Genomic DNA, 27065 nt, shown 5'->3' on the forward strand with positions numbered 1-27065 from the left:
AGTGTGTTAAATTAATGAAAGTCACTCATTCATGAAATCAAAACTTCACTGCATTCAAAATACACATAAGATAAGATTTCATTCTGTTATTGATCACTTTAGGCATAAGATACACATATAAAATAAGGCTCCAATCCATTATTGATCACTCTAGGTAAGAAATTCACAATAGGTCAATAGGGCAAAGTATCATCATAAAATAGGGCTAAAAAGTTGAAAGAATGGACCTTGGATAAGTTAAAATAAAATAATAGCATTCAAGCATCATCATTTACAAAAAAATCAACTAGGGAAAACTGGCTACACACAACACAAATTGCTTATTATCTTAGTGAAGGAGCTTGAAATTGAATTGCAAAAAAAACGTAATGGTCAAAATCAGAAACATTTGTGGGTTTTTCCAGAAACCTGGTGCCTTTAAAGGGAAAAAGACTTTTTTTTCACTGTAAAACTTTTGGATTTCCACCAACCACATAAAGAAAGAGCAAGAAAAAATTTTATTTTACATCAGTTTTACTCCCATTTTCTGCTGCTTCTATCTTTGTTCTTCATTTTCTGCTTTTGTCATTTGCAAAATTAGTTTTGCTCTGAGTGGTGAGATATTCAATTGTAGGAAACAACTTTCTCAGTATTATTGCAGAGGTTTTCTGATTTTCTTGTAAAACTATTCCTCAAAAGAAAAAGGAAAATGAATAAATCAAAGATTTCCGATTTGATTTGTTTTTGCAAAATTTTGTCCCTGGTTTTGTCACATAGCAAGTTGATTCTGACTTTTATCAATGCTTCCTTACATTTTATTGCATGCCAACTTGCACACCAATATCTTGTATATTATGGGGTTTCATCAATCATATCAGAGTTTGTTCTCATATCCATAGTTTAAACATGAGCATCCTTCTTGAGGATTTCATTTCACTATAATATCAAACGTATTGCCCCCTTCTACAATTAAGCTAAGGAAATTATTAAAACAATATTTTAAATCGTCAAAATGAATTTATTTTGTTTAACGGGCAATTTATCATTACTTTAAAAAGAAAGGTCCAATATAATGTCATTTGGCAAAGGGGGTCAAAAGTGATGTTGTATTAAAAGGTCTTTCTGGACACTTCTCAAATAAGTTTTAGAGGCAAAAGGTAAAAAGAAAATAATATTCAATTATTTTCCCTCAATTAGTCTATAAAAGGAGGGTTGGGCATAAAAGAGAATCATATATAAAAGGTCTAGCACAAGGCATTCATCTTTTGGCCAGCGGAGGAAAACCCTCTTGGTATCGAAATCAGAGGACAAAAACCCTCTTGGTCTTCGGAAGTGATTTGAGGACGAAAATCCTCATATCCATTAGAGCCAATTCCATCTAGGGACTACATATCTGCAAAAAGATTACTTCAGAAGCATTTCAAAGAGTTCAAAAGCTGACCCAAAGATAAGGGGATTTCCTGATTCTTAAGTGTTGTTATTTTTCCAATTCCAATTGTTGTTTCCTGTGAGTTGGAAGATTTCATATTTAATATCAATTTAAATTGATTTAGAAAAATTTATTTGATTGCTTTTTCAATGATAATCTGATTGGGCTGTACCATTATTGCTTTGTCATACTATTCTGCAAATTATATTTAAAAGCATTTCACTGTTCAGATTTTACGAGGAAGTCGTATCAATTTATGAGTATTAGATGATAATCATTGTTCACCATACTCTCTTGCATGATTAAAGCGACGCTCCGTAATAGTAAAATGCCAAAACTTTTGGATACTAAAGGTAAACAAATAATTTTCCTTGGGGGCTTCATATAGTTTCAAACTTGTAAAGCCTACCCTGGTTGAGTTTATTGGCTTCCAAACCCTCCTAGTGTGTTGAATATTTTTCAGAAGGGAATCAAAATTTATTTATAATGTGTGCTGATTTCATTTCTTGGAGTGCCATACCTCTCCATCACGCACTGTACCACCTCAAGCTAGCCACAACCTACAAGGAAGAGATTTGTTTTGTTTGCATCTGTTTGAAAGCTAATCGCGACTCTCAAGGAGAGGGACAACTAGATTATTTAATATGTTCCTGTCAAACTTTGGTTTCCTCTATTCCACTGAAACTTCCTCTTAGCTGCAGTATTTGAGACCAATGCCTCTTATCAAGGGTAATCGCTGCTCTTGGACTTGTAAGTTCAGTCTATTATGAGCAGCCTTCTGTACACCTATTAGCCATACCAACCAGGTTATGCTGCATAAAATTTAGATTGAGCTAAATATTTAACATTTTAACATTGAATATTTCAGTTGTTGGTAAACAATTTTAGAGATATTTCTGTAGTTTATACTTAGTATTTCTAATCATTGAAATAATATTTTACATTAGCTTTTTGTGCAGTATAATGCCAGAATTATTAGAAAAATTGTTGATGATTTCAGTTTTGTGAGTTTTAGAAGATTTCCCACCGAATTTATCATTAATATCTGCATTTACATTGTACCAGAGATTGGATGGCATAGCCACCAAAATCTGCATTTCCTTCTTTCAATTTGGAAATTACATGTTTTCTCTAGATGGCCTATCATCAAAATCAACACTATACCTTCCAGTTTTGCATGAATTGTAAACTATGCAGATTGCTGCAAGTGAAATCTGCTGCTAATATTTACATCTCAGCTATTGTATGCTCTCACTTTACCCATATCAGAATCTCGTTGATCAAAAACTCCTTTCAAAAAATAAGCTATAATCCCAGCATCAAATATCCAACATTTTGGACAGAAGCATAATGTAGAACATGCCATATACAATTATATTTATCAAGCATACTAGTATTTTTCTTCCATACACCTATCATTAGTATTCAATGGAAAAAAAAGCCACCTCCAATCATAACATTGAACATGATTGTATACAACTAGATATAATGCATGTTATGATTTAATCATAAGAATATTCCTTCTCTTCCATTGTAGGTCAAACTTCAAGATTATATCTTCAAATGACAGTCAATTTTGTAGGCTAGACTCGATGGTGATAGTGAGTATAGACCTTTTCCTTTTTGCAACAAATACGCTATGAAATGCAGAGACTTGCATTCAAATCTATTTATATTTCAATCCATATGAACCACCTTCCAAACACAAGATTGTAATAGTAACATTTTTATATGTATAGACTCATTACAAAAAGATGAGGTATTAGGGCATGATTTCTTTCTTTAAAATATCCATACAACTAGCAAAAAAACAATTGAGATAGACTAGAGTAGAACTCTCTGCAAAGCTTTACCATTTAGTGTAAAATCTAAAGTAAATGCCCCAAATCAAAACAGTGTGCTGAACTTAGCACTATCTATCACAAAATGTTGCCTTGAATAAATCCATGGCAAGAAACACAAGTACCACATACCTCCACAAAGACTTTGGAGAATTTTGAAGGCCATTCATCCTTGTCATTAATAGCAGACCTATAGAATTTACAAAATAGATTGATTAAACAAGAAAAAAAATGTAAATTTAATATGGACCCACAGCATATGATTATGTTAAAAAAATATATGACCATAAAACACAATACAAAGTTGGCTTTAAGTTTACAAGAAACATGCCTAATGTTTGCAATCTTTAAAAAAAGGGTTTGTCGGAGACAAATCTCCAGATATCTTGTCATCCTTTTCAGACACACTTTTATGGTGCAGCATGTCACTAACAATGTTAAAAATGAAACAAGAAAACCACAAAGATATGGGTAGTAAAATCCTTTCATCACCCACAGGAAAATAAGTGATACCACATTTATTATTCATCACTCCTTTAAATTCCCTCTTGAGCACTAACAAGAAAGTTTTCTTGTATCCGAATTGAATTAGACAATAAAGAGTTTCATCAAGTCAAATGGTAAAAGTAACAGGAACTTATGCATAATTAGTATTCAACATTCACTTAGAGGCCATAGCTTTCTGTGAAACGTGATGACTCAGGACAAGCAAGAAAGTTCCAAACAAAGATAGCTAACTAAAATGTTAAAGTGTCATTCCATTACAACTTTTAATTATATTACATTGCAATTAATTGAAATATAGAATTACTGCATGTGATGCAAGTAGGAACTCAAGTAATTATTCCATGCAGAAACAATTCAAGAAAAGGTATATGATATATTTAAAGATTGTGTGGCACATCATTATTGTTGTAGCACTTAAGAATTCTGATTTGACAGGAATTCAAAACCTTAGGTCAATGGTTAACTAATTTTGGAACTTGAAATATACACCCCTTATTTAGACCAAATTTTTTGCACCGTTTCCTTTAACTTTGCAAGTGTCTTAACATTCAAGCATTTGGCCAAACGGTTTACTAATTCTGATTTGGAAGAAGTTGCTGTTTGGTATTGATATTGAAATTTCTTTATTGCAGATCTCTTTGTAATGTCCCCTATAAAATTAACCTTCTTGACATATCAATGGAGTAATAAATTGCAGAGAATTGTTTCAGAACAGCCCAGTTAAGAACGCCGATTCACTATAGATGAAATAAGTCTGAAATAGATATATACTGATGTGGAAATGTATGTCTATATGTAAATATATATCTACTGTCCTTAAGCTTTTGTTGTGTGATGTTCCCAAAGAGAACTTCCTTTCTTGCTGATTGATAAATGATAAATTGGAACTGACAATTCCTATAAGAACCCACTGAATGGATTAGTATAATTCTATTATTTACAATTTGGATGAGTGTTCCTTGTTTGCAGAGTAAGTGTAACAATGTATTTGCTGTTCCTCCACACTGACTCTGTTCTGATCTAGTTCCGGCCTGTAGCTATTATATTCCCAAACGAATTGGGCTGTAACAATGATATAATTCCTCCTTGCTCCACGATTTGCTGTGCCAGAGGGTATCCAATCTCTTTCGCCCAAATGTATAGGCTAGGCCTCCACTTTATTCGTTTTGGCAGCAGAATAATTCTCAGTATACTTCCAGCATATATCTCTGTACCTTTCCGTTTTCTGATGTCTCCTCTCTAAATACTTAGGGAGTTCAAATGGATACACCTTTTGGGGTAACCTTCTAACACACCCCTTGATGATTATAATAACTAACATCTATTAACTTGTGTCTCTTCATTATGACATGCTTCTTAAGCAATTTGTATATTTAACTCTCTTAATCATATTGACCCAATCATGATTATTAATTCGCCCAATTAGTCTGTCGGAAATGTTGTCATTGATGTCAAAGTTCAGGGAGAATTCTTGTGTTCAGATTACAGATGATAGTCATGCATGAACATCATTATACAGAGGTTGTATATCAGTTTTTGTACAGTTGTAGCATTCTATGTAACATGAATAAATCAGAACTAGTAGTCACTATGAATACTAAGTAAGAAAGATATGAGACTATGGTCCAGCAAACCAAAGAAGAAAAGAAGAATCAGTGTTTGTCATTAAGAGCGAAATTAAGAGCAGAGGATAGACAATAAGGAGACAGCGATTGGAAAAGAGAATAAAGAGCAGCAATTAGTTTAAGAAGAGACTCCCATTATCATTGTAAATAGCAACTTTATTTTTAATATAAGAGAACAGTGACTTAAGACAGAAATTAAAGACAGTGGAGCAACGATGGAAATGACTAAACACAGATGAATGTTATGTGTAGCAATTCATTCCAGATATCTAATGAGCAATGATTGATGTGTATAGCCTATAAAAGCAATTAATGCATAAGAAGTGAAGTATAAAAAAGCAGTGATAAACACTGTCAAAGAACAACAGTATATAACATACTAAGTTTGAATTACTATGCTTTACATCACATGTTGATTGATAGTTTACCGTTACAGTCTGATCTCATACACTGGAAGATTGAATTCATTGATCAATATAGTCTAAGTCTGATAAAGAAAACAAAACTTACAGTCTAATCATAAAGTGATTACAGACCCAGTCTGATTATACAATGACAGCATGTTTATAGTTTACAGTATGTTCTAGTTTTTACACTTGGCAAGGGTAGGGATCTATTCTAAACAAAACACGATGATAATGATCAGATTAAGAGTCTTGAAGGACAGCGATCAGAGGTTGGAAGTACAGCGATAACCATTGATAAGGCAGTTATAAAGAAAAAGACAAAGGCATATAAATTATATGCAGATCACATACAGTGATTCTTAAGACAATGATTAAACAACTTGTGAAGAGAACAATAAATATTCCTATGGCAAATACAAACAGTTATAATGATTATAAGCAACGATTTAATTCTTATGTCAAATATGGTTGACTTCATTCATATGATTCAAAGATGTAGAAACTGAGATCGCCCAGGTTCATGAGTTCACAGTATATACACAGGTCGAATATAAAGACGGAGATTCTATATTGATTTTTCCAGAATGATCGATATTGCAGAGGTTGAAAAAGTCAACTTTGCCTTTCAACAGAGATCACTGTTAACAGCGATATGAATATTGGATGTGAAAAATAAAATATACAGATAGCCCGATGGCAAAGTTAATAATGTTTGTGTGTGAAAATGTCATGTTCCATCCTTGCCTTGCTGGGAGTTTGAATGAAGCGTGGAAGAAGATGCGGCTATGTTAGAAGATAGCGCACATGATTGACTCTCCAGTAATGATGAAAGTCGAAATGTGTAAGCCGCATATATATTAATTATGTTGCAGATAATAAAAAGAGCAGTGATTATACATGCAGTGATTCTTGTACACAGAATCGAGCCTTTCAGATTACCAGCGTGGAATTCTACTTGTGAAGTATGGAAGTCTTTGAAAAACGCCTTCAGAATAGTTATGTGCAGCGGAGATTTCATAAACAATATGGACGACTTCAAAAGAAACGACTAATGGTAATATACAGCGACCATTATCCTTGGGAGATATTTAAGGCAGCACTTTTATGAAAGACAAGACGTCTACATCTAAGAGACACGTATGAACAGGTGTAAAAGAGTCAGTGCCATACTACCACACAATCGATCTACCATGAAGACAAATGAAGACGTAGAAAATTCCACTAAGCCATATCTTACGTGGCAGAAATCATTATAAAGGCCGACAATCAAATCCATAATGTACTAAATTCTTGAGGAAATCATCAAAGTCGATTAAAGATTATGAGACAACCGATGTATCAAAAGCGGCGCTAGTCAAAGGAATATGCATGGAGAAATGAAGAAACATTCCTTGGCTGACCAAACTTAAGACAAAGACTTTATTAATGCTTCAGTGCATATGTTAAGAAGAAACTAATAAAGAATCGTGATTAGTCTATATTAACCAAAAGAAAACCTATAATAAAAGGATGCGATTAAAATAAAGATATTAATGTGTTAAGAATTAGCAAAGGATGTGTCTTTTAATTCTTAAGGGGCACAATTCTTTAAAAAAAGGATTTATATATATAAAAAGAGGGAGAAGAAGAGAGTTGTGTTGAGTGTGATATAAAATGCAAAAAATAATAATTCAGAAGAAGAGTGTAAGGTGTGTGTGAAGTATGATATGTATATGCTGAAGAAAATTCAGAGGTAGAAGTGCTGTGTAAAAATATTAAATTGAAAAATTCAGGCGTGTGAAGAAATATGAAGTGTACGAATATGATGCGTAGATAATAATACAGAAAATAAAAAGGATCTCAGAGCTGTGTGTAATATGATAAAAGAAAATAAAATGCATGCACCAGAAAGTGAGCAGAATATTAAAAGGGAGAATAGATCTCTATTGAGCAGACTTGCAGAGGAGTTACGGTTCAGTTTTCGAAGGCAGAGAGTGTGATCTCTTTGTGATAAAACTGTGATCAGCTTTATAAAAGATACTGTTACAGATTTCTGAGCAGATATATATGTATGTGCAGATTTGAAAAAGTATATGCAGATTTATGGAAGAAAGAGGAGAATAAAAGAAAGATTATAGTGTCCATCACCCGTTGGTAAAGCAACATTGTCAAGGTGGAATTTCAGATTTATGTGAAGTGGGTTGGTGCTCACGAATTCTAAAGTGGGAGTTGGTGCTTCCAGTGGATTTGTGCTCACAAATTCAGAAGTGGGAGTTGGTGCTTCCAGTGGGTAGTGTTGACGTGGCTAAAATCATATTGCTACAACTATATCCGGCCAACACAGAATACAATTATTTTACTACTGAGTATTCTATCCTCTCTTGAAATAAGGGATCCCTCATGATGTTTTTGATTGATCAACGGGGACGACCTCAAGGTTCCAACTGTCAGTTCATGACTGCAAGATAACTCAGTTGTTTCATGTGTTTTGCTAGAAACACAAAGGGGACTTCCATGGTTAGATAAAATCAGTTTTGGTTGTACAAGTTCCCTAAGACTATAGTCTTGACTACATCAAATTTCTCTTTAATATGATGCTGTTTTGGACTTCAACTTTCTGATAAAAAAGGGAAAAAAGAGAGGAAAAGAGGGATAAAGCAGCTAATTAATCTATCTAAGACAGCATATTCAGGAAAATAGACCGAAACCTTCAAAAACCAGATTTAACTTTACCAGCTAATAAAGCACAATTATGTAAAATCTGATGCAATCTTCAAGGAGAAATAGATTTTCATACTATTAAACATAAAATGTAGAACTTTTACATCCATCCATTTGATATTTAACAACTGAACTAAGCATATAAGTGGGTTCAAATTAACCATGCAGGGGGAGTGACAATCAGTCAATCCTTAATAGTATGAACTCCAAGGTTTCTATCAAACATTAGCCTGAAAATACTATCAGAAAACAAAATACTTGACATGAAAATTAAATAATAAAGAAGGAGACCATGCACTCACATGAAAATAAGACAGCTTTAATTTCCATTAAATCTGCATGAAATTTGCCAAAGCTTCAGCAACAATCTTAAAACTTCTTACAAAAAGAGGGAAAAACTGACCCTTTTACAGATTTCCAAAATTAGATGAATGGCCCAGATTTAAACTTTACAAGTGGCCCAGATTCATCCTCTAAGGCATGGCTGCCCATACCTATTAATAAGGAATAAATATCTCCCTACCAACTATTAACTAACTAATAACTACCCAACATAAAGTTGCTCCCCAAAAAGTGCTCTTGCATGGAGCTCAAAATTTGCAATGACTTTGGGTAGTTGAAAAGAAGTAACTAGCTTGGAAAAGCGCATTTGGAATTTAAAAGAAACAATTATTTTTATGAAAGCACTTTTTCCTTTCCCGGGGCAGATTCTTTCACCAAAAATTCAACTTCCCCTCGCAAGTAATCTTCCCAGATTTCCCAACCTGCTACGCGTTCTACCCGAACATAGTCTTGGAACCTTATGCATACCAAGAATAATTCCTTGTTGGGAAGAATAGGAGGATTATGCATTTTGTATTGAACACCCTCCCTATGGACGTCCACTATCCTCAGTCGTTCGCGCCAGTCCGATTGACGAGCTTCAAAACTCAATAATTATGAGTGCAAACTGTTGGCGAATACTATGTCCTCCATGGAGTATGATATTTTATCGGTCCTCAACCTGTCATTCCATCAAGACACCACATCGTCACCTTCCATCCCATCTTTCCAGTTAGTGACCAACACCCTGAGGATATTTTCACCGACATTCTCAATGCTAGAAAAAACTTCATTGCACTCCTCCTGAGTTTTTTTTATGGTGTCCACCATGTCATTCTTCATGTTTACAACCCAATACCATTCCTTGAAGGTGTCGATATTGTGAGGATCTAGGATTGTCTGAAGGGTCGGAATCTGAGCGTGAGTCCAGAAGATAGCTCTCATGAGGGGTAGAGCTATATAAATCATCTCCTAGATTTTGAAGCAAACCCTCTTTACCTCCGCCATAGTTTTAAGACTCGTGGACTCGCCACAGACTCGCGAGTCCATGGGAGCCACGAGTCAACTCACAAGGCAAGTCTTGGCGAGTCCATATGAAGAATCGCGAGTCTTTTAAAAGGACTCGCGCGAGTCTTTTGCTCGGACTCGCAAGCCTTTCATATGGACTCGCGTAGCCGAGAAAACACGCCATTCAAGGAATAAAACTCAGTTTGTTTGTTTTTTTCCCCTCATTTAGCATTTTTGCTTGGTTATAACAGGTTTGTAGGGTTTGAAGGAGGAGAGGAAAGAAGATAAAATCAGAAAAATTGAGCTATATTAGGAGAAATGCAAAGAGGAAGATGTAGTCTTCTATTTAGTTTGTTCATTGTTGTTTTTCACATTTGGAGTTGGACATATCATTATATGTAATTTTGTAAACATTTATAAACTTATGCTGCTATTATACATTTTAGAGTTGAAACTATGAGTATAAATGATGAAATTTCAAATATTGCGTGTTTGTAGATCATATGACATGTGTAATGTTTCAATTATGGCTCTTATGTTCTCTAAATGCATTAATTTCTTAATGTTTTTTTTGTAAAACTATGGTTTTTTTTTTGCCGAATCTTTCACGAGTCAGAGTCCGAGTCCAAATTTTTGGTTTGCCAAGTTCGTGGCGAATCTGAGTTTTAAAACTTTGACCTCTGCCATCTTTACGCGGGTTGAATATATATTGAGTGCCACGTTGTGCACATCTTTGATGATTCTCTCCCCTCTTGTCCTAATGCTCTGGATCCACTCTCTAACTGCTCTGGCGGTGTTACGCACTCCTTCGAACTCAGCTATAGTTTTGTGTGCCAATGCCAAAGGGGGAATGTGGGACTCAACAACATGTTGTAATGGCCTGAGCAAGTGATCTACGTATCCCTCGGCCTGTTGGGCACGAACCCGATACGCATCTCGTTCAGCAGTCATCTCATCTAGCTGCCTTAGCATGTTATGAACAGAGTCCTTGAACTCTTCTCTCTCCTGTTCCTTGGTCGCCTTCCCTAGTGGGATAGATGTGATGCTATAATCAGCCAATGCGACCTGTTCTATTGGTTTATCCTTGGGCGGAGCAGCAATATGAATCATCTAATTCCTTTGTTCGTCCTTGGTAATCCTGGAGTAAGTTCTTGGCTTCTTCTTTCCTTTGGCCTGTGATTCTCTTATCCAAGAGAATATGTCCTCCAGGTTAACAGGCACCTTGACAACTGCTTTCTGATGTGCCCGGGCTATCAACCAGTCGCAAGGGATGGTTTGTCCTGATGTAACCACCAGCTCCCCACCTTGTCCTCTAGATGTCTCAACGGACTCACTGCCCATTTGTGGCTAATCAGATGTAGAAGGTGGGCTTGGCGCTATATCTGGTCCTTTACTTACAAATGAGTTTTCTCCCACCTCACTGAGCAACTGACGTGTAGCTTCTAATAGTGGTTGCTCCACAGTTTGATTGGGTTCTTCGGTTCTATCTTCTACCTTTTCTCCCTCAACTGTGGTGTTATCTCTGTTGTCACAATCCTCCTGTTGCACTTCATGTTTGCTCCCCTGCGCGAGCTCTTGTCTGTCAATCCCTTGATCTGGCACAATTTCTCCATCCTCGACCTGATTTTTAGGTCCCTCCAAGCTAATGATCCGTGTCTCTGTTTCTTGCTCACTTTGCGTCTGAGGATCATTCGCCTTTGGTGCAATTGGATCATTCTGTGAAGGTGGGGTTGGTAGATGATCAAGCTCGACTATATCATCATCCGAACTAGGATCCTTGGATGAGGTAGTAACTTTTGGCCTCCTAATTGGTATCTTCTCCCTTCGTGTTCTCTTTGATGTTTGGGCTCCCTTGCTGGTCTTTGCCTTCTTTATTTTCCTCTTCGGCTTTTCAGCTTCCTCTTCCCTTGGTGCACTTGACGCTCATTTGTCTTCTGAAGAATGGGTATCAAGATTGCCCATCATATTATAGGTGAACAGGGTCCCTTCATGAGTTAGCCTTTCTATCTGCTGGGATAGCCAGTTATCGGTATATCTTCTAGGACCTTCCATGATGGCCTCCAAGTCTATGATCGGGTCCTGGGGCCAGTTAATGGCCAGTGGGAGGTCTTTAACTACCTCATAATCTTGGGTCTGCAGGCAATCTCCATAATCAACTACCTGATCCGAGACTTGGCGGTACTCGAAATCTCTCATTTGCTGAACATTTAACCTTGAGTACTCTCGTCGGCGGACCTCAAAGTCATCTAAGCAGTTAGCCCAGTACTCCTCTATGGATGTCTTACCCCTATAATGCCTGCCATAGGCCTTCTCTATGGAGTTTTAGAAATATACATCATTCTTCCCTATGGCCATAGGGAATGTGAACCCTAACTGCTTCTTCTCTCTGAGTATGTATCCCGCTAGCTGCGCCCGTCTTGCAACCTCCATGAGGACCATCATGTCTGATGGATAACGGGGAAGTCGGTATGGTGCGCCCTCAAAGCCTGATATTCTGATGTAGGAGAAGCAAGGGAACTAAATGAACCACACCCCCTACTTCCATATCAGTGTGGTAGCCTATTTTGACAGGCTTATGTGCAATCCACCTTGCATCATTCTAACCATGCGCATTGTGAATGCTTCATTCACGCACTCATACTGACCAACTGCATAGGCAATGTTGTTTTTTTCCCTTTGAGCTATGTTATAATAGTGCAGTTGGGGGTAGCAGTCATATACCTTCACCTGATTGGGTCCATTCCCAATCTCACCCTTTTTTATCAACTCTGGCAATTGCTGATGCCTAGCGAACATATAGACTAAGTAGGAGGTCATAGTAAAGTATTTCTTCTCCTCCAGCTCACCCAGCTGCGTATGAATGTTGTTGCTGATGATCTAAGCCCAGTCAAACTTAGCCTTTCCATTAAAGACATGCTCGGTGAAATAGAACATCCAATCCTCATATAGGTTAGACTGAGGGAGCCCCATAACTCGGCTAAGCAGCATCACCATGTACCCGTACTCATCATTAAACTCGCTTTTGTCGGTCTTTTTGACGATCCTAGTGCTCGGGGGTCTTCTTACTTTAAACCATTCTTTGTTTATTAATATCTTGCACTTATTGGGATCCTTGTCAACAACGAGTTGGGCCTCATCAATGGTCAATGCGGTAACGCGTTCAGGCAGCGGGATGTCAAATGCTTCCGCGATGGCCTCAGGTGTGAAATCAGCCATTAAAATTCCTTTTACCACCACCATTCTGGTTTCCAGCTGATAATGCTTTGCGGCCCCGACCACAAGCTCATAATTTTGCACTGCCAATGGGAAACCAGCTGCCTAGACGATGCCACTTTCTAGCATCCGCCTAGGTTTTCCTTATGCATTTGGAGCATACACTCTATCTCTGAAGTCTTGAATGTTTATATGCCCAAGGTCTGTATCCGCAACATTATCCCACGCACTCTAAACCTTTGACTAACCCCTGATACTAACATTTCATTTTTTCTAGCTTGCGGGGAATGTCGGCTCTGGAGGTATGTGATGTTCCTATTGCACTGGGTGCCCTTGAACACGCTGTTGTCCGATGAGGCATTTATCCTGCACACTCGACACGGATTACGAGACAAATCTTGATGCGAAAAACATGGGTTAGCAGTGCCAAAAGACGGCATCAGCATAAAAATTGTTGAACAGCCAGATAATTTAGAACTTGAAAGCGTGTTAAAATGGGCTATCTATAAAATTCAAACTTTGTGTTTTTAAATGGAATCTGGACACTGAAGATTAGTTGGTTTTAATTTCAGGTAGTTGATGTTCTTGAAGCGGATTTATTTTGAAATGAGCTGCTCTTGATTGCAAATGCTATTAGTTTGCGCAAAATAAGCGTTTAAATTTTCAATTTTCGTTTGCATTGATTGTTTCGAAGATGATTGTGCATGCAATTTTCCAAAAAGATGATCCAATTTGTTTCGTAATTTCGGGCCAAGATTTCTAAATTTCGGCTAGAAGGTCGCGAATTTGATAGTTGAACGCTGTTGTGGAATGTGATGATGTTTTCTTGAGTTGTATTTTCACAGTCTCTCGCATTCACATTTATACCCTAGCCCTAGGTTAACAAACATGATCATTTGCACAGATCTTAAACCATTTGGAGGGGAAATTCGAACTTACCTAGAGATTAGCTTGCAAATCGTTTGACTTTGCCGAAAAAGACTTCCCCTATGCGATTTTGGAATCCTTCTCCTGCCTGTTTGCGTGATTTTGAATCTGCTCTTGATTTCGGCTTTATAAAAATATATCACACAACTTTGAACCTTTGAATGATTCCGATAGGTTATATTCGCGTGATTCTGAAACTTGAATGATTGTCGGGGAAAGAAAGCCTTCATGCACGATTTTGGAGATTGAATGATTCTGGGCACAACTCCGCGTGATTTAGAAACTGTATACTGTGATTTAGACTCCTCCTTGCTTATCTTTGGCTTTATAGACCTCTCCTTGTCTTCTAACTTCAGGCAAATTGGTAGAATTGCACGATTTGAAATGCCTTAATACGCTCTTTATTTGAAATTCGAGCTAAAAGACCGATTCGCGTGATTTTCTTCTTAAGTGATATCCCCCTTTCTCTCCAACTTCGAGCAAATTAGCAGAATTGCGCGATCTGGACTTTCTCGACTTATGAGATGATATGTGTGACTTAGGGCTCTTGGAGTTTCGGCTTAACTGGGGAGATTGCACGAAATTGGGGGTCTTTTCACTGGCGCGATTTGTCTTTGAAATGTATTTTTGGCTCAAAGAGTGACTTTATAGCTTTACTTCGTATTTCGGAATAGAAAACCATTTGTGCGATTATGACTATTTTCTCAATTTCGGCTAAGAGACCGATTTTGCAAACTTAAGTGCCTTTAACCTTTTTCGGCTAGGTGAAGTGTTTTGTGAGATGATGGTGCGATTTGGTAGCTTTTGGCATTTTCGGCCTAAAGAGGTTATTTGCGCGATTTTCGAGTTCTTTCACTTTCGGCCAAATGACTCGAAAATGCGATTTTAGTCTTTTGAAGATTTTTGACCAAATGAAGGATATAGCAAACTTAGACGTTTTTACATTTTCGGCCTTCTAGTTCATTTGTGCAATTTTTGCGAACTTAGTCTTTGCTTATTTTCGGCTCTTTGAGCTATTTCGCACGACTTTCATTGGCATCTTGCAAAACAAACAAAAATGCCGAACTTCCCCTTTCCTCCTTTTCAGCTTATGAGACCATTTTGTGCAAATTGGGCTTTCCTTTTCCTCTCGGCTTATAAGCTTATTTACTCGCAACTTTAGTCTTTCTTGGCAATTTCGGCCTAAATGCCGATTTTGCAAGCTTTTTGTTGTTTTCAGGCCTTATAAAGCTTTTGCGAGTTTTAGCGACTTTGAACTTTGAAGCCTTTTGGGCCAAATAGACCTATTCACGCGATTTTATATTTAATGAAGATTTTGACTTCAAGTTTTAATCGTTCAACAAATGCATTCAGCTAAATTGGCAGTTTTGTGAGAAATGTCTTGTTTACTTTTTCAACTTCCCACCTTTAGTCACTTTGCAAGATTTTGCCATATACATTGCAAACTTAAAATTTAGGCCAATTTAGTCAAAAGGTGCAACTTTTGTTTTGCCTTAGGCATCCTAGCTTCAGGCTTCAAACTTGCTCATGAGCAATTTTGATTTGACAAAATTTGTGATTTCACCTCAGGTTCTTCATTCAACTTCCCTTTGTGAACAGAATCACAATCAACTTTCAACGTGTGAATTCTCTAGGACTTGGGACTCCAGCTAAGTCAATCTCAGGTCAGATCATCTTCTCAACGCTCAAATTCCTAACTACCGCATCTTCTCTCACAGATACAGTACAGTGTTTTACTATGACACTGCGAGATTCAACAGAGAGTTGTGATTTGACTCACGATATTACTCCATCATTGTTTTCACAGGCGACTAGCAGTTTGTCAGCTGGTTGGGAGTATGATACTCCTGTTGACTTGTTTCCTTCTCTGGAAAGCAAATCTTCTTTTACACCTCTTACAGCTGACGAGGGAAACAATTATGTTTCACCGCAGAGCCACAGTGCTCAGTTGAGGTGTATTTTGGAATTTGGATCTCAGACATATGAGTTGTCTTTGGATTCATGGTTTGAGAGCAGTGGGAGTGATGATGAGTGTGATTGACAAGATTATGACACAGAGCCATTGAGTAAGCTTACGAGAGTCCATTTAGATTACCTCGCGAGGAGTGCACTTCATTTCTCTTTTAGTCCAATTGTAGATGATTGGATGGCTCGCAGATGTGAGTTGGTTCAGGACTTATACTATCCGTGTTGCGATAGTGCTCTCCCATCTTCAGAGGATAGAGTTATTGATTGCAGGCACCTGATCCAATAGTTTGGGATGGATTGTTTGCGGGATCAGCAAACAATCAACCGTTACGATGAGCAACGACCGTCAGAGTTTTTCATCTCCTTGACACAGAGACTTCATCCAAGATCATGGGGGAAGGATGATGCATGGATTAGCAAGTGTGTTTCGTGGATGGTTATCACAGGTGTGAGAGTTTCACAGTGGGTGTAGAGAGACACGATATCGAGGATGCCTCTTACTATCATTGTCTCTTCATGACAGATGGATGTGGATTCAGTTTTATTTGGGATCCAGGTGTTGATTCATTTGATACAGCATCTTATAGGGATTATAGTATGTTGCTCCAGATATTAAGATTATATGGCACTTATATCAAAGGAGAGCAGCAGGAGCAGTTTATGTCCTACAGGTGGTTTGTGTGGGATCATGGTATAGACATGTGCAGTACCTTTCTTTCGTGGATCCTACATGGTTTGCTTCACTTCAGATGTATAGATGTAGTCGTGGGTGTACAGTGGTTGTTGACACTTGGACGGTGTGTTCGGAATTTCACGAGGATGGAGCTGGAGTTTACCCACTATCCATCTCAGTTTATCGAGCAGAGTGGGACGACAATTGATCCACAGGTTGATTGTCACCTGATAGCTGATGTGGATGAGTTATGTGATGTTACTCCTAGAGCCAGTTGATGTGGCAGTTTCACCTGATTCTCTAGACAGGGTGATTGTTTCATTGTTGGTTGGTGATTACATATTTTTAGATGCCAGCCTGGACAGTGATGATTTTAGTCAGTATTATATATTGTCTAGTGAGTTGGCATTAGATCTTCCGGCACATCAGCAGCAATGTGTGGCAGTTGTGTGTCACTTGTGTCAGATGGGGTCAGATCATAGAGGATCTTCCATGGATTGGCATTCATTGGATATTATGACGGATGCTATGCATGTTGGTGATCACAGACACACTAGTGATCTTGGCATTTATGGATATTTGACCTATGGAGATGATATAGTTTTCCATTGCTCACTTGAGGTATTCAACGGGAGCTATGCTTCGCTTTGGGACCCAGGTAGTGTTGATTTGACAGCGCAGGTGCTTCAGAGTTTTGAGGAGCCATTCCAGACCGAGGTATTGCATGTTGTTTATATCAGAGATGAGCAACAGTTACATGCAATGATTTGTTTACGTCTTATTTGGGATGGTGGAGGATTGGTGTTTCAGTTGCTTGTGGGCAAGCAACTCTGAGAGGGGAGGATTGTCATGTCACCTTTCTAGGTTGGACATCAGAGACAGAGGAGTTGGCCTATCATTGGAGTCTCGTAGGCTAGCAGAGGTTGATTGGGACTCATTCAGTGCATATAGTGACTGGATTTTGGCTTTACAGGCAGTTTGAGGGCCATTGGGAGCAGTTCCTTGATTTTAGGGAGATTCCCTATTTTTTAGGAGGTTGTGGCATATCCCATATTGGAGGTTCCACGGGACCATGTCATGGTTTCAATTTCAGGAAGTTTGGGTGTGTTTCCTAGTTTCTAGGAGCATCCCTAGATTTTAGGGATGGGACTGCCAATTAGCTCAGCTTTTTCGGCATCGGTCACAGATAGGTGACAAAGTTATATTCATGATTGTTTGGTCATTTTGAGTTATTATTGGATATCTGGAGATATTTTAATATATTTAAACATTTCCTAAGTTTGCAATTAAATAAATTAAAATAAGGCTATGTATTTAGTCATTTCGGAGTAATAAGGGATTTTTGGCTTCATCTGGGTTGATATGCCTATGTGTTATAGCTCGTTGGAAAGGTCTTGAACTTTGCTACATGATTCTCACCTTCCGGAGTCTTTTTGGATGCCTGAAGCTATTTATTTGCAATTTAGTGTTATTTTCCTATAGTTGACGCCATAATTAGAAAATAACATTCTTTTCATAATGCGCCAACTTTACTCCCTTTTATGGTTTGGCTTGGAAAGGAAAGGAGATATAAGGAGATGAAGACCAAATTGTTCATTATCTTTTTACACAATCAAACTTATTTTTGCGAATTAGCTCTAAGTGGGCAATTCTTCATTTGGGACGCAAACCCCAAGATCTGGACTGGTTGGGACGTAGCCCTCAACAGTTATTGGCATTGGATTCTTCAGGCAGAGTGCATTGTTGACAGAGATTGAGTACACCATTCTTCATTGTGGATTCAGGTTGCAGAGTAAGGGTTTCAGCATGGCAGATTGATTCTTCAACTTGGGCGTGATCCTTGCAGCCTTAGGCCCGCCATTTGCAACAGGTACATTCCACGTGGAATGTAAGGAATGCATGTATTCAGCCTTAGAGGTATTCTTGATTCATGATCACTATTCACCTTTCAGTTTGGCATCATTGTTGGATGTAAGTTCCTTGGATCTGCATTGGTATTATTATTTGGTTTTACAAATCAGAAATCTGTCTGGTACAGCTTGTAGCAATTCTGAATTTGGCTGTATGTTCTTATTTATTTTCAGTCTCCTTTCATGTTCACTGTTCATTATTCATTACTTGTTTGAAAACTATCAAATACACAAAAAGAAACAAACCTTCTGCAACTTCTGTCTATTCTCTAAAACAAATAAAAGGCATCACAGGAAGATATAGTTTATTAATTTAAAAACTACAGCAAATCAGCAAGGGGATCCATTAGGGATCTTTCAGCAGTAAATGTAGGCATAAATGGTCTTGTTGTTCCCGTTCTTTCTGGCTGATTATTAACTAATTGTTCATCTCTACCCCCATTGTTTCCCCCATTATTTTGATGTTGATTATTCTGCCTTCCATTATTTAGGTGCTGATTTACATTATTGGCCATAAACTGGGTCATCAAATTGGTCATTCTGTTAACATTATTCTGCATATCTTGTTGACTTCTGATTAGTGCAGCTAATAAATCCCTATTGTTATCTGGGTCTCCCATGTTGGATTCAAAGATAAGTTCTTCATCAGTTTCTGTGTAGCTATCCTCAATTTCAAACGGAATAGACGAACTACTTTGTGTTAAAGGAGAATTTGTAAATCTGTTCTGACGGGCCCTAGTACTTCGGAAATTATAATTTGCCTGGTGCATACTCAACTGTGCATTAAGTTTTCATAAGATTTCACTACCCTACAAGCTGGCAGGATTCAAAGCTCTGATACCACTATAAAAATCCTTACTATTTCTGACTGTAATTAAATGGTGTGACCAATTTAACCGAGGTGCATTTATTTGATTGGTTGATATTAAAAAAATACCCTGTGAATTTCATTCAATACTAAAACCAATGCGGTTCAAAATTAACTTCCTTTGCTAATGGATCATTTCTATATTGTTTGAACAGACATTTAACATAAGACTTACATTAAACATTCACCGTGCACCTGTAGTCCTACAATGTCGGCAGTTCTCAGTAATTCTCCGGAATTATCTTCATTCGTCCATTGGCAATCAATCGCGAAAGTGCTTCTGCAATGCACGTACATACACCTGGGGATGCAGAGTTATATACGTCTTGGGCCTTTCTGTCACCATGACTCCTCTGCGAAGTTCCCTCTGTCTCTGCAGATGTGATCCTACATTCCACAAGTTCCCGTCTCTCCTCTGTGATTCCACGGGTTAGCATTCTCGTCACCGCAGCAATGACTCCACGCGATAACCACTATCGGGTGTTACTGCCGCGCTCCTGGTAATGGCAACGACGGCCACAATGACCCGCAGTTATCCAACATAGCCCGATATCGGGTCTTCCCTGTACTGATTCCATCCGGATATGAACCTTCATCTCTACTGCGGTAATGCAATATACTGATCAATAATTCCAGTAGGCCAGTTGGCTGGCGAAAGGAATTCCTAACAATCTCTGATCTCTTACGATGATCAATTTTCGCTTCAGCGATAGCTTCATAAAATCTTGCATGCTCACCATCTCGAATGCCCATCTTTTATTGACACCAGTTAGTTAACATTCCCGTAATAGTTAAAACTATTTACGGAGTTATAAACAAAATATGAGATTAAAAGACATGCTTTAAAATATTAATTATTTATATAAATAGATGGGAGTTTATATAAAATAATTAATATGTTTATATGTTCGATAATCATTTTATTAGGGGGGACATGACAGTCGAACTTCGAATTGGAATTCGAACCTGGTGACTTAGTAAAAAACTATCATTTATGCAAACAAAACAACAAGAAACTCAATACAAATTCGAACAAAGCATAAATGGTCCAGCTCTTCACACCCAACATCAATCACTTCTTTTCTTGGAATCTCTGCATCTAGAATTCTAAATTACAAAATTTTCTTCTATTATAGTGTTGCTTAAATCAAGTTACTATAATACTTAAATCTATACATGCAAATACATCTTGACTCATATGTCTAAGGAGATTCTACTGCATGTAGAATACCAAAAACCAATTTTAAGATATTCATATTCACACAAGCAAATAGGCCAAATAGACAGATTCCAATAAATAGCACTTACCTTTTATACTTGGTAACACTTACACCCTTGATATAAACCGCACCTGTCATCCCTAAAACATTCCAAGAATAATTCTCAGCATTCACTCAACTGACCTGAAACTACATAAAAAACATGCTACTACTTATTATAGGGCCTAATACAAAAGTATAAAATGTACTCAAGCAAATCAATCCATGATATTAGTGCATACTTAGTTTATGCATTTTAATGTACATGCTACTACTTGTTATCGGGCCTAATAAAAAAGTATAAAATGTACTCAAGCAAATCAATCCATGATATTAGTGCATACTTAGTTTATGCATTTTAATGTACTTCTACAATGCATTTTGTTTCATTTCAATTCTGTATAAGCGTAGTATGGTAAAGGTCAAGATTAGAATTTTTTCTATATATTCCGATTATGTACATGTGATGGCAGGATGATTGGAGAATATTGGAAAAAGCCTTAGCCTATTTAGAAATTCAATTTGTTGTTTTCCCACTTAGTTAAGGACTTCCTACTCCCATGTGACTCAGCTGCCTTTTAATCCCTTGCACTTGTTTACAAGGGCATGTTAGTTTTGATTAAGATGTGTGAGTGAAAGCATCGCATACAGATCAGAATTTGACTATGTCAGTGCTGTCTTATCATTAAGAAAAAGTAGCTTTGCTACCTACTTTATATCTGTGACTTGAAAGTGAGTGTGAAGAATATGCTTAAGGCTTGTACCAACGATTGTGAAAGAAACTCCAAAGTTTCTAAAATTCCACCATCCTTCCCTTTATCAATGTACATCTTAAGGAGGGATGTTAGTGTACAATTAGTTTATACATATTATTCTGTTCCTAGATGCACTTTTTTTTTCTTTCTACCTAAATATAAAAGCATATAAGAATAGAATACTTTTTATATCTTCAAATTTACTACATGTGATGGCATGGATGATTAGAAAATATTGAAGAACACCTTATCTGATTTTCATTGGAGGTTTATTCCCTTGTGAATTTAAACTTATATATAGGGTATTTGGTTTTTCAAATTCTTTGCTACTCCCACCTAACTATATATCTTGCACTTCTTTCTAAGGATATGAAAACTTTTCAAGTTAAATACCTGAAAGAAAGCATACTGATTGTAATTTGGCTTTCTGTCAGAATTTTTATTATATTAAAAAGTGGAGCGGTAGCTTTGCTACCCACTTTATATTATCTTAAACGTAAGCACAAAGCATCAACAATCCTGGGATAGCAACAAATGTTTTTATACATAACAGAAAAAAAGGAATTGAAAAAGAGCTATTGAAATTGATGGAACTATTCCAATTTTTCTTTCTTTGAAAATCTTTTAAGTCATATGTCAGTAAAATCCTGATACAATATATAAACTTGTAAATGTTGTATTTATCTTTAAACATAAAAGAATTGTCGTCTGAATTTACAATTCAGTGTGTTGTAGCTTCAAATCTCCTTTTAGAGATTGCTACTTTGTTGTAATTTACTCTCAATTTCAATTTACAGAACCTTATGAATTTAGTGTGTTCACTTCCTTTTCTTCAGTTCATTGATTTCATAACACATTAAGTTCCTATAATTTAGTGTGTTTCTCATTGCTTGCCAATTACATATTGCTCAATGATCAGGCTTAAATATCAAGCCATAATTTTCTTTGGTCATGAATCTGAAAAAATATATAATATTTAACACAAAGATCTTTTGGTTTGCTACATATAGAGGTCAATAGGATTTTTGTCATGCAACTCTCCTCCCTCAAGAAAAGCAGAAATGAACAAGAGGATTTCTTTCAATCCCTTGTAATAGCTGATCCTTTTGATAAATCTTAATTGAAATCTTTACCAGTAAATTGAAGATCCCTTGGATCTTGAGCAATTTCCTCTGCAAAGCAGGAAAATATGCCAATAAACCTATGCAAGAGAGGCAATACTAACAGAATCTTAAATGCAACAGAAAGAAATAATGGCAGACTGATAATATAACCAAAACATTTACCCTACAAGACCCTTAGAAGAAAAAACATAGCAAAAACAAAACTTACTTACTGTACTAACTCGACCATTCACCATACAATACGATATTTTGCACTTGTTGAAGAGCACATAGGCAATACTGAGAGAGCGGGGGGGGGGGTTGAATCAGTATTGCAGAATTTTAACTTCTCAATTAACTTAAACCATATAAAACACAGAATGAAATATAAAGAGATCATCAACAATACAAGAACACCACATATCTCGTGGAAAAACCTTACGGGTAAAATACCAGGGCATAAGTAAGCTCTTATTAATCTCCATAAATGAGCACCAACTCTGATTACAACTTGGTGGTAAACAGATTTGTCACTGTGAATTCTCCTTCAAAATTGACCCTATTTGCCCAAAGAACAGTGACAACCATTCCAACAGTTGGAGAGATTGCAATCTTCCTCTGCGTTTAAGAGGGGCAGCTCCCTCATATAATGGGGGAATTTTGGGATTTTTGTGTACTTTTAACCTGAAAGTACATAAAGGAGAAAACATAAAACTATAAAGAAATAAAAGATACAAACCCCAATAATAGACATACGAACATCAACTGAGATTTCTCAACATTTGTAACAAATTACAAAGGGAGTTTATAACATAATATGTTTAGCCATGAGATGACGATAAAGAAGAATGACAAATCTCGACATACGCAGAGATAAGATACTTCAACACATTCAAACTAAGATACCAAAGGTTGCTTGTGTATCATCACATCAATTGTTCAAATCACATATGCATAAAAAGACCACCAATTTGACATACGAGAAAAGCAATGATAACATGTATGAATACATTTAGAACACACGAACTAAGATGTATTCTTCATTATCCTTTTGGAAATATACAAGTCCAAAATCTTTTCTAAACATAGTGCAAATCAAAATGTCGTTACAAGTTTCTCCTAGAATTTCAGTAGAGTTTCCCCTCTGTAAAAAGTCTCCCCACCAATGAAAAAGCCTTGAATTTATAGGCTTACCTTGATAACCAACCCATAACCAGTTTGTGTAACTACCTAACTAACCACTTCGGATAACTACCCTTTCGATGACAAGTTAGGATTTACCTAACTTTTTACAAAAGTCAAGTTCAAATTCTAACTTTAGTTACAATAAGTGAGTTAACTCACTTTTACAAATGAGAATTTGAAACTTTTAGCTTTGATGAATAACCAAGTAATGAGTTATGTTGAAGTACTTCTTTGTCTTCAACTGCTTCATTTGCACTTTCAATCATCTCACCATCCAACCATTTAAGAGCACAAATCACAATCTTTCTATTCGAAGAGAAAAGTAAACTCCAAGGGTCTCCATAAGCATGAAAAAGATCACGTAGTATGAAAATATCATACATTGATACATGAATCATTGTCACCAAAAATACACATTTAGTAGCAACTTTCCTTTAAGGATTTTAGCTCCAATTGTATATGTCAAGCATTCTTTCTATAAGGAGTTCCTTCACCTGATTCTTATCAGTTGAATTCATTGGATTCCTCTCTAGATCTATTTCAAATGATATTTTTGCAGTGCATTCTCCAATTCATATTTTACCATATATCCTATAGAAACCAAATGGCAGCTCAATAAATTTGTCAACCTTGAACCAAACCTATCTCAACCAAAAAGATTTCTCATGCAACAATGGCACTCCACAAAATTTGTGATATGATAATATTGGTCCATTTCAACAAAGTTCTTCCTATCCCCATTATGGTGCAAATAATCAAATGTTGCTATCTTCAATCTGCCTTTTCACATCAAACCCATTTGCACTTTGTTCGATTACGTTCCTTGAAGCTCTTTATCAAGCAACTTAAGATGCTTTGCTCATATTATGACATTTGAACTAATCACATTCCTTTGAGGTATTTTATGAAACAAATTATTTATACCAAACCCACGATTTGTATCCTCCCACATTTCAAATAATCTCATGGAACCACATCTTCGTGGAGCGTTCTTACAAATTATTCAATTGGCTTTTGTTTTCCCTTTTAGGGACAAATTGACAGAAGCATTTACAATTAGAATCATCGCCAAGACTCTTGATCTACAGTCACCAAGAAAACTTGTCGACATGAACACTGCGGGTGTCTTTGAACAAAAGCTTCCAATATTGGGATGTGTCGTGAGTCCTCCATTGATTCAAAGATATTGAGAGATTCCTTGTAAAATATATTCCATGCACATTCTGCAATTGCTTCAATTCATTCCTTGAGATGACATCTCTTTTGAAGCATGTCGTCGAACTATTCCCATTCAATGTTTGTGCTTCCATATTTTGCATGTATGTCTACCTGTTCATTTTCAATCTATTAAAAATCATGATGATAGATACTCATGAGTTGTTCCAGCACTCTCCACTACTTGGAAAGTATGCACAATTTATCTTTGCACTTTTGTTGCATTTGCGTGGAAGTTTATAAAGGCATGTTCAACAAATCTATATTGCACACATTCTGCGATCATTTCATTTTGATCCTTGAGATGATATCTCTTTGAGCATTCTATTAAACTGTTAACGTGTGTTGTCTATGCTCCCCGGCTTCAGCATCATCGGCCAAAGCCTAAACCGTGTTGGCAGCTATCTCCTACTAAGTTCCCACCCGGAACGACTCTTCATCACTGATAAGAAAGGCCAATCTCTCCTTTCGAGCAGAGGTGCTATCGTTAGCCGGCAAAGCTGCTATCCATTGTTGATACGCATACAAGAGCTCGGGTCAGGTGGATTCCCAAGGAATCGAGGTAGACCTTCATCACTGGGTAGCTTTCTTTATCGCTCCTCCCAACCTACCACCATAGTTTATGAACCGGCCAATCTTAATAAACAATCTCCGTCGAGGGTGAGGCTAGCATCTCTCTGAAGCATTTTGTCAAGCAGCTAACGTGCAGTGTCTATTCTACCACATTTGCTTTAAAAAAATTATCCTTAAGGCACTTCACACAGTTTGAATGCAAGTGTACCAGAGCATTCCTTGCCATAAATTTTGTGTTTGATTCTCCATTTTACAAGCTTGTTTACCAGCACAACAGCAACCCATCTGATAAACCCTTATATTAATCCTGCTCAATGGATGAACATAACTAACTTTCTTTCAATGCTCGAATAGAGGTTAGAAAGTTAGGATTTTTTAGCAACTGAGCCTATTAGGTTAGGATTGCTCACTTTTTGAGCATTTTTAACCTTCCAAGGTTAGGATTTTGACTTTTCAAAGCAATAGGTTAGGTGGCTCACTTTTTGAGCATTTTTCACCTATGAGGTTAGAAATATGAAATTTGTGAGCAACAAAGGGCATTGAGCAAAGGATCACTTGCAACTACTCCATCAGAACCAACATAAAGACTTTTGATTGCTCTTCCTCTTCAAAAGAGAAAAATGGGAAATATATTGAAAACAATTTAAAATATTTGAATTATTTTCAAAAGAATAATTCAAATATTTCCCATTAGACTTTAATGCCTTGGTTTAGGAAAAATGGCCACAACTTTCAATTGGTAAGGAGTTAGGCTCTGAAATTCGAAACACACCTTCAAGATATGAAAATGAGCATACACTATCATTTAGTCCTCATGACGAAACATAGGGTGTGGGATATTAATTGTTTTAAAGCGAGGGGCATTAAAATTTGAAAACTTAAAATATAGCAAACTATGAACTAGGTTCAGGCAAAAATTGGTCATATGGCACAAATGATGCTCAGCACATGTTCACAAAGTGATTTCCCTCAATTCCTTGTAATTTTCAAAACTCAAGCATTTTTCACATTTTGCCCGAGATATTTATGATTGACCACAATGTGGATTAAAAATAACAACCTTGCATCACATGCTCACTCATTTGACCAATTCAAAGTTCAATTTTAGATATTTCAAATGTGGGACAACACAACTACTAAGCACCAACTCAGCACATCAAAGGCACCAACTCCCCAAGTATGAACTCTGTTTTAAAAGAATTTACAGACTTTTTCAACACCTCTCGCTACAAAGAAGATATATACCTTTCAATAACACTTCAAAAATACAACTTTTCCCTTTAAAATCTGAATCAGCTTCTCCATGTTCTGGAATTACTAAAAGGAAAGAAAATGCATAGCATCCCCTGAATACAATATATATATATCCAACACCTTGTTCATCCAACAGTATATACGAATCCAATATTTATTTTCCCTTCTTATCACAAACCAAACACCAAGCATCACTTTTTCATTCTAACATATAATCAAAAGCACTGCTCTGAACAAGGAATCACTTCTACATAGAAATCACACACAGTATCAACTCTTTGAAAATACCATTACATAGACTCCTCAAGAACAGGCGTGGCTCCTTTTATGTCTATCAATCTGTAA

At 36.8% G+C, this 27065-nt stretch overlaps 1 protein-coding gene across 3 annotated transcripts in view; it reads right to left on the bottom strand.

The window, feature by feature from the left end:
- The window catches only part of LOC131052675 (formamidopyrimidine-DNA glycosylase), a 245963-nt gene that overhangs the window by 130700 nt on the left and 88198 nt on the right, over positions 1-27065 (bottom strand). For all 3 annotated transcript variants that reach the window (XM_057987249.2, XM_057987248.2, XM_057987247.2), the window contains 2 exons: positions 20685-20736; positions 3382-3439 (listed from right to left, as the gene is read on the bottom strand). In XM_057987249.2, the coding sequence (XP_057843232.1) occupies positions 3382-3439; positions 20685-20736 (110 nt within the window). The remainder of the gene's footprint in view (positions 1-3381; positions 3440-20684; positions 20737-27065) is intronic.

The sequence above is a fragment of the Cryptomeria japonica genome, chromosome 5 (assembly GCF_030272615.1).
Source record: "Cryptomeria japonica chromosome 5, Sugi_1.0, whole genome shotgun sequence".
Taxonomy (NCBI): domain Eukaryota; kingdom Viridiplantae; phylum Streptophyta; class Pinopsida; order Cupressales; family Cupressaceae; genus Cryptomeria; species Cryptomeria japonica.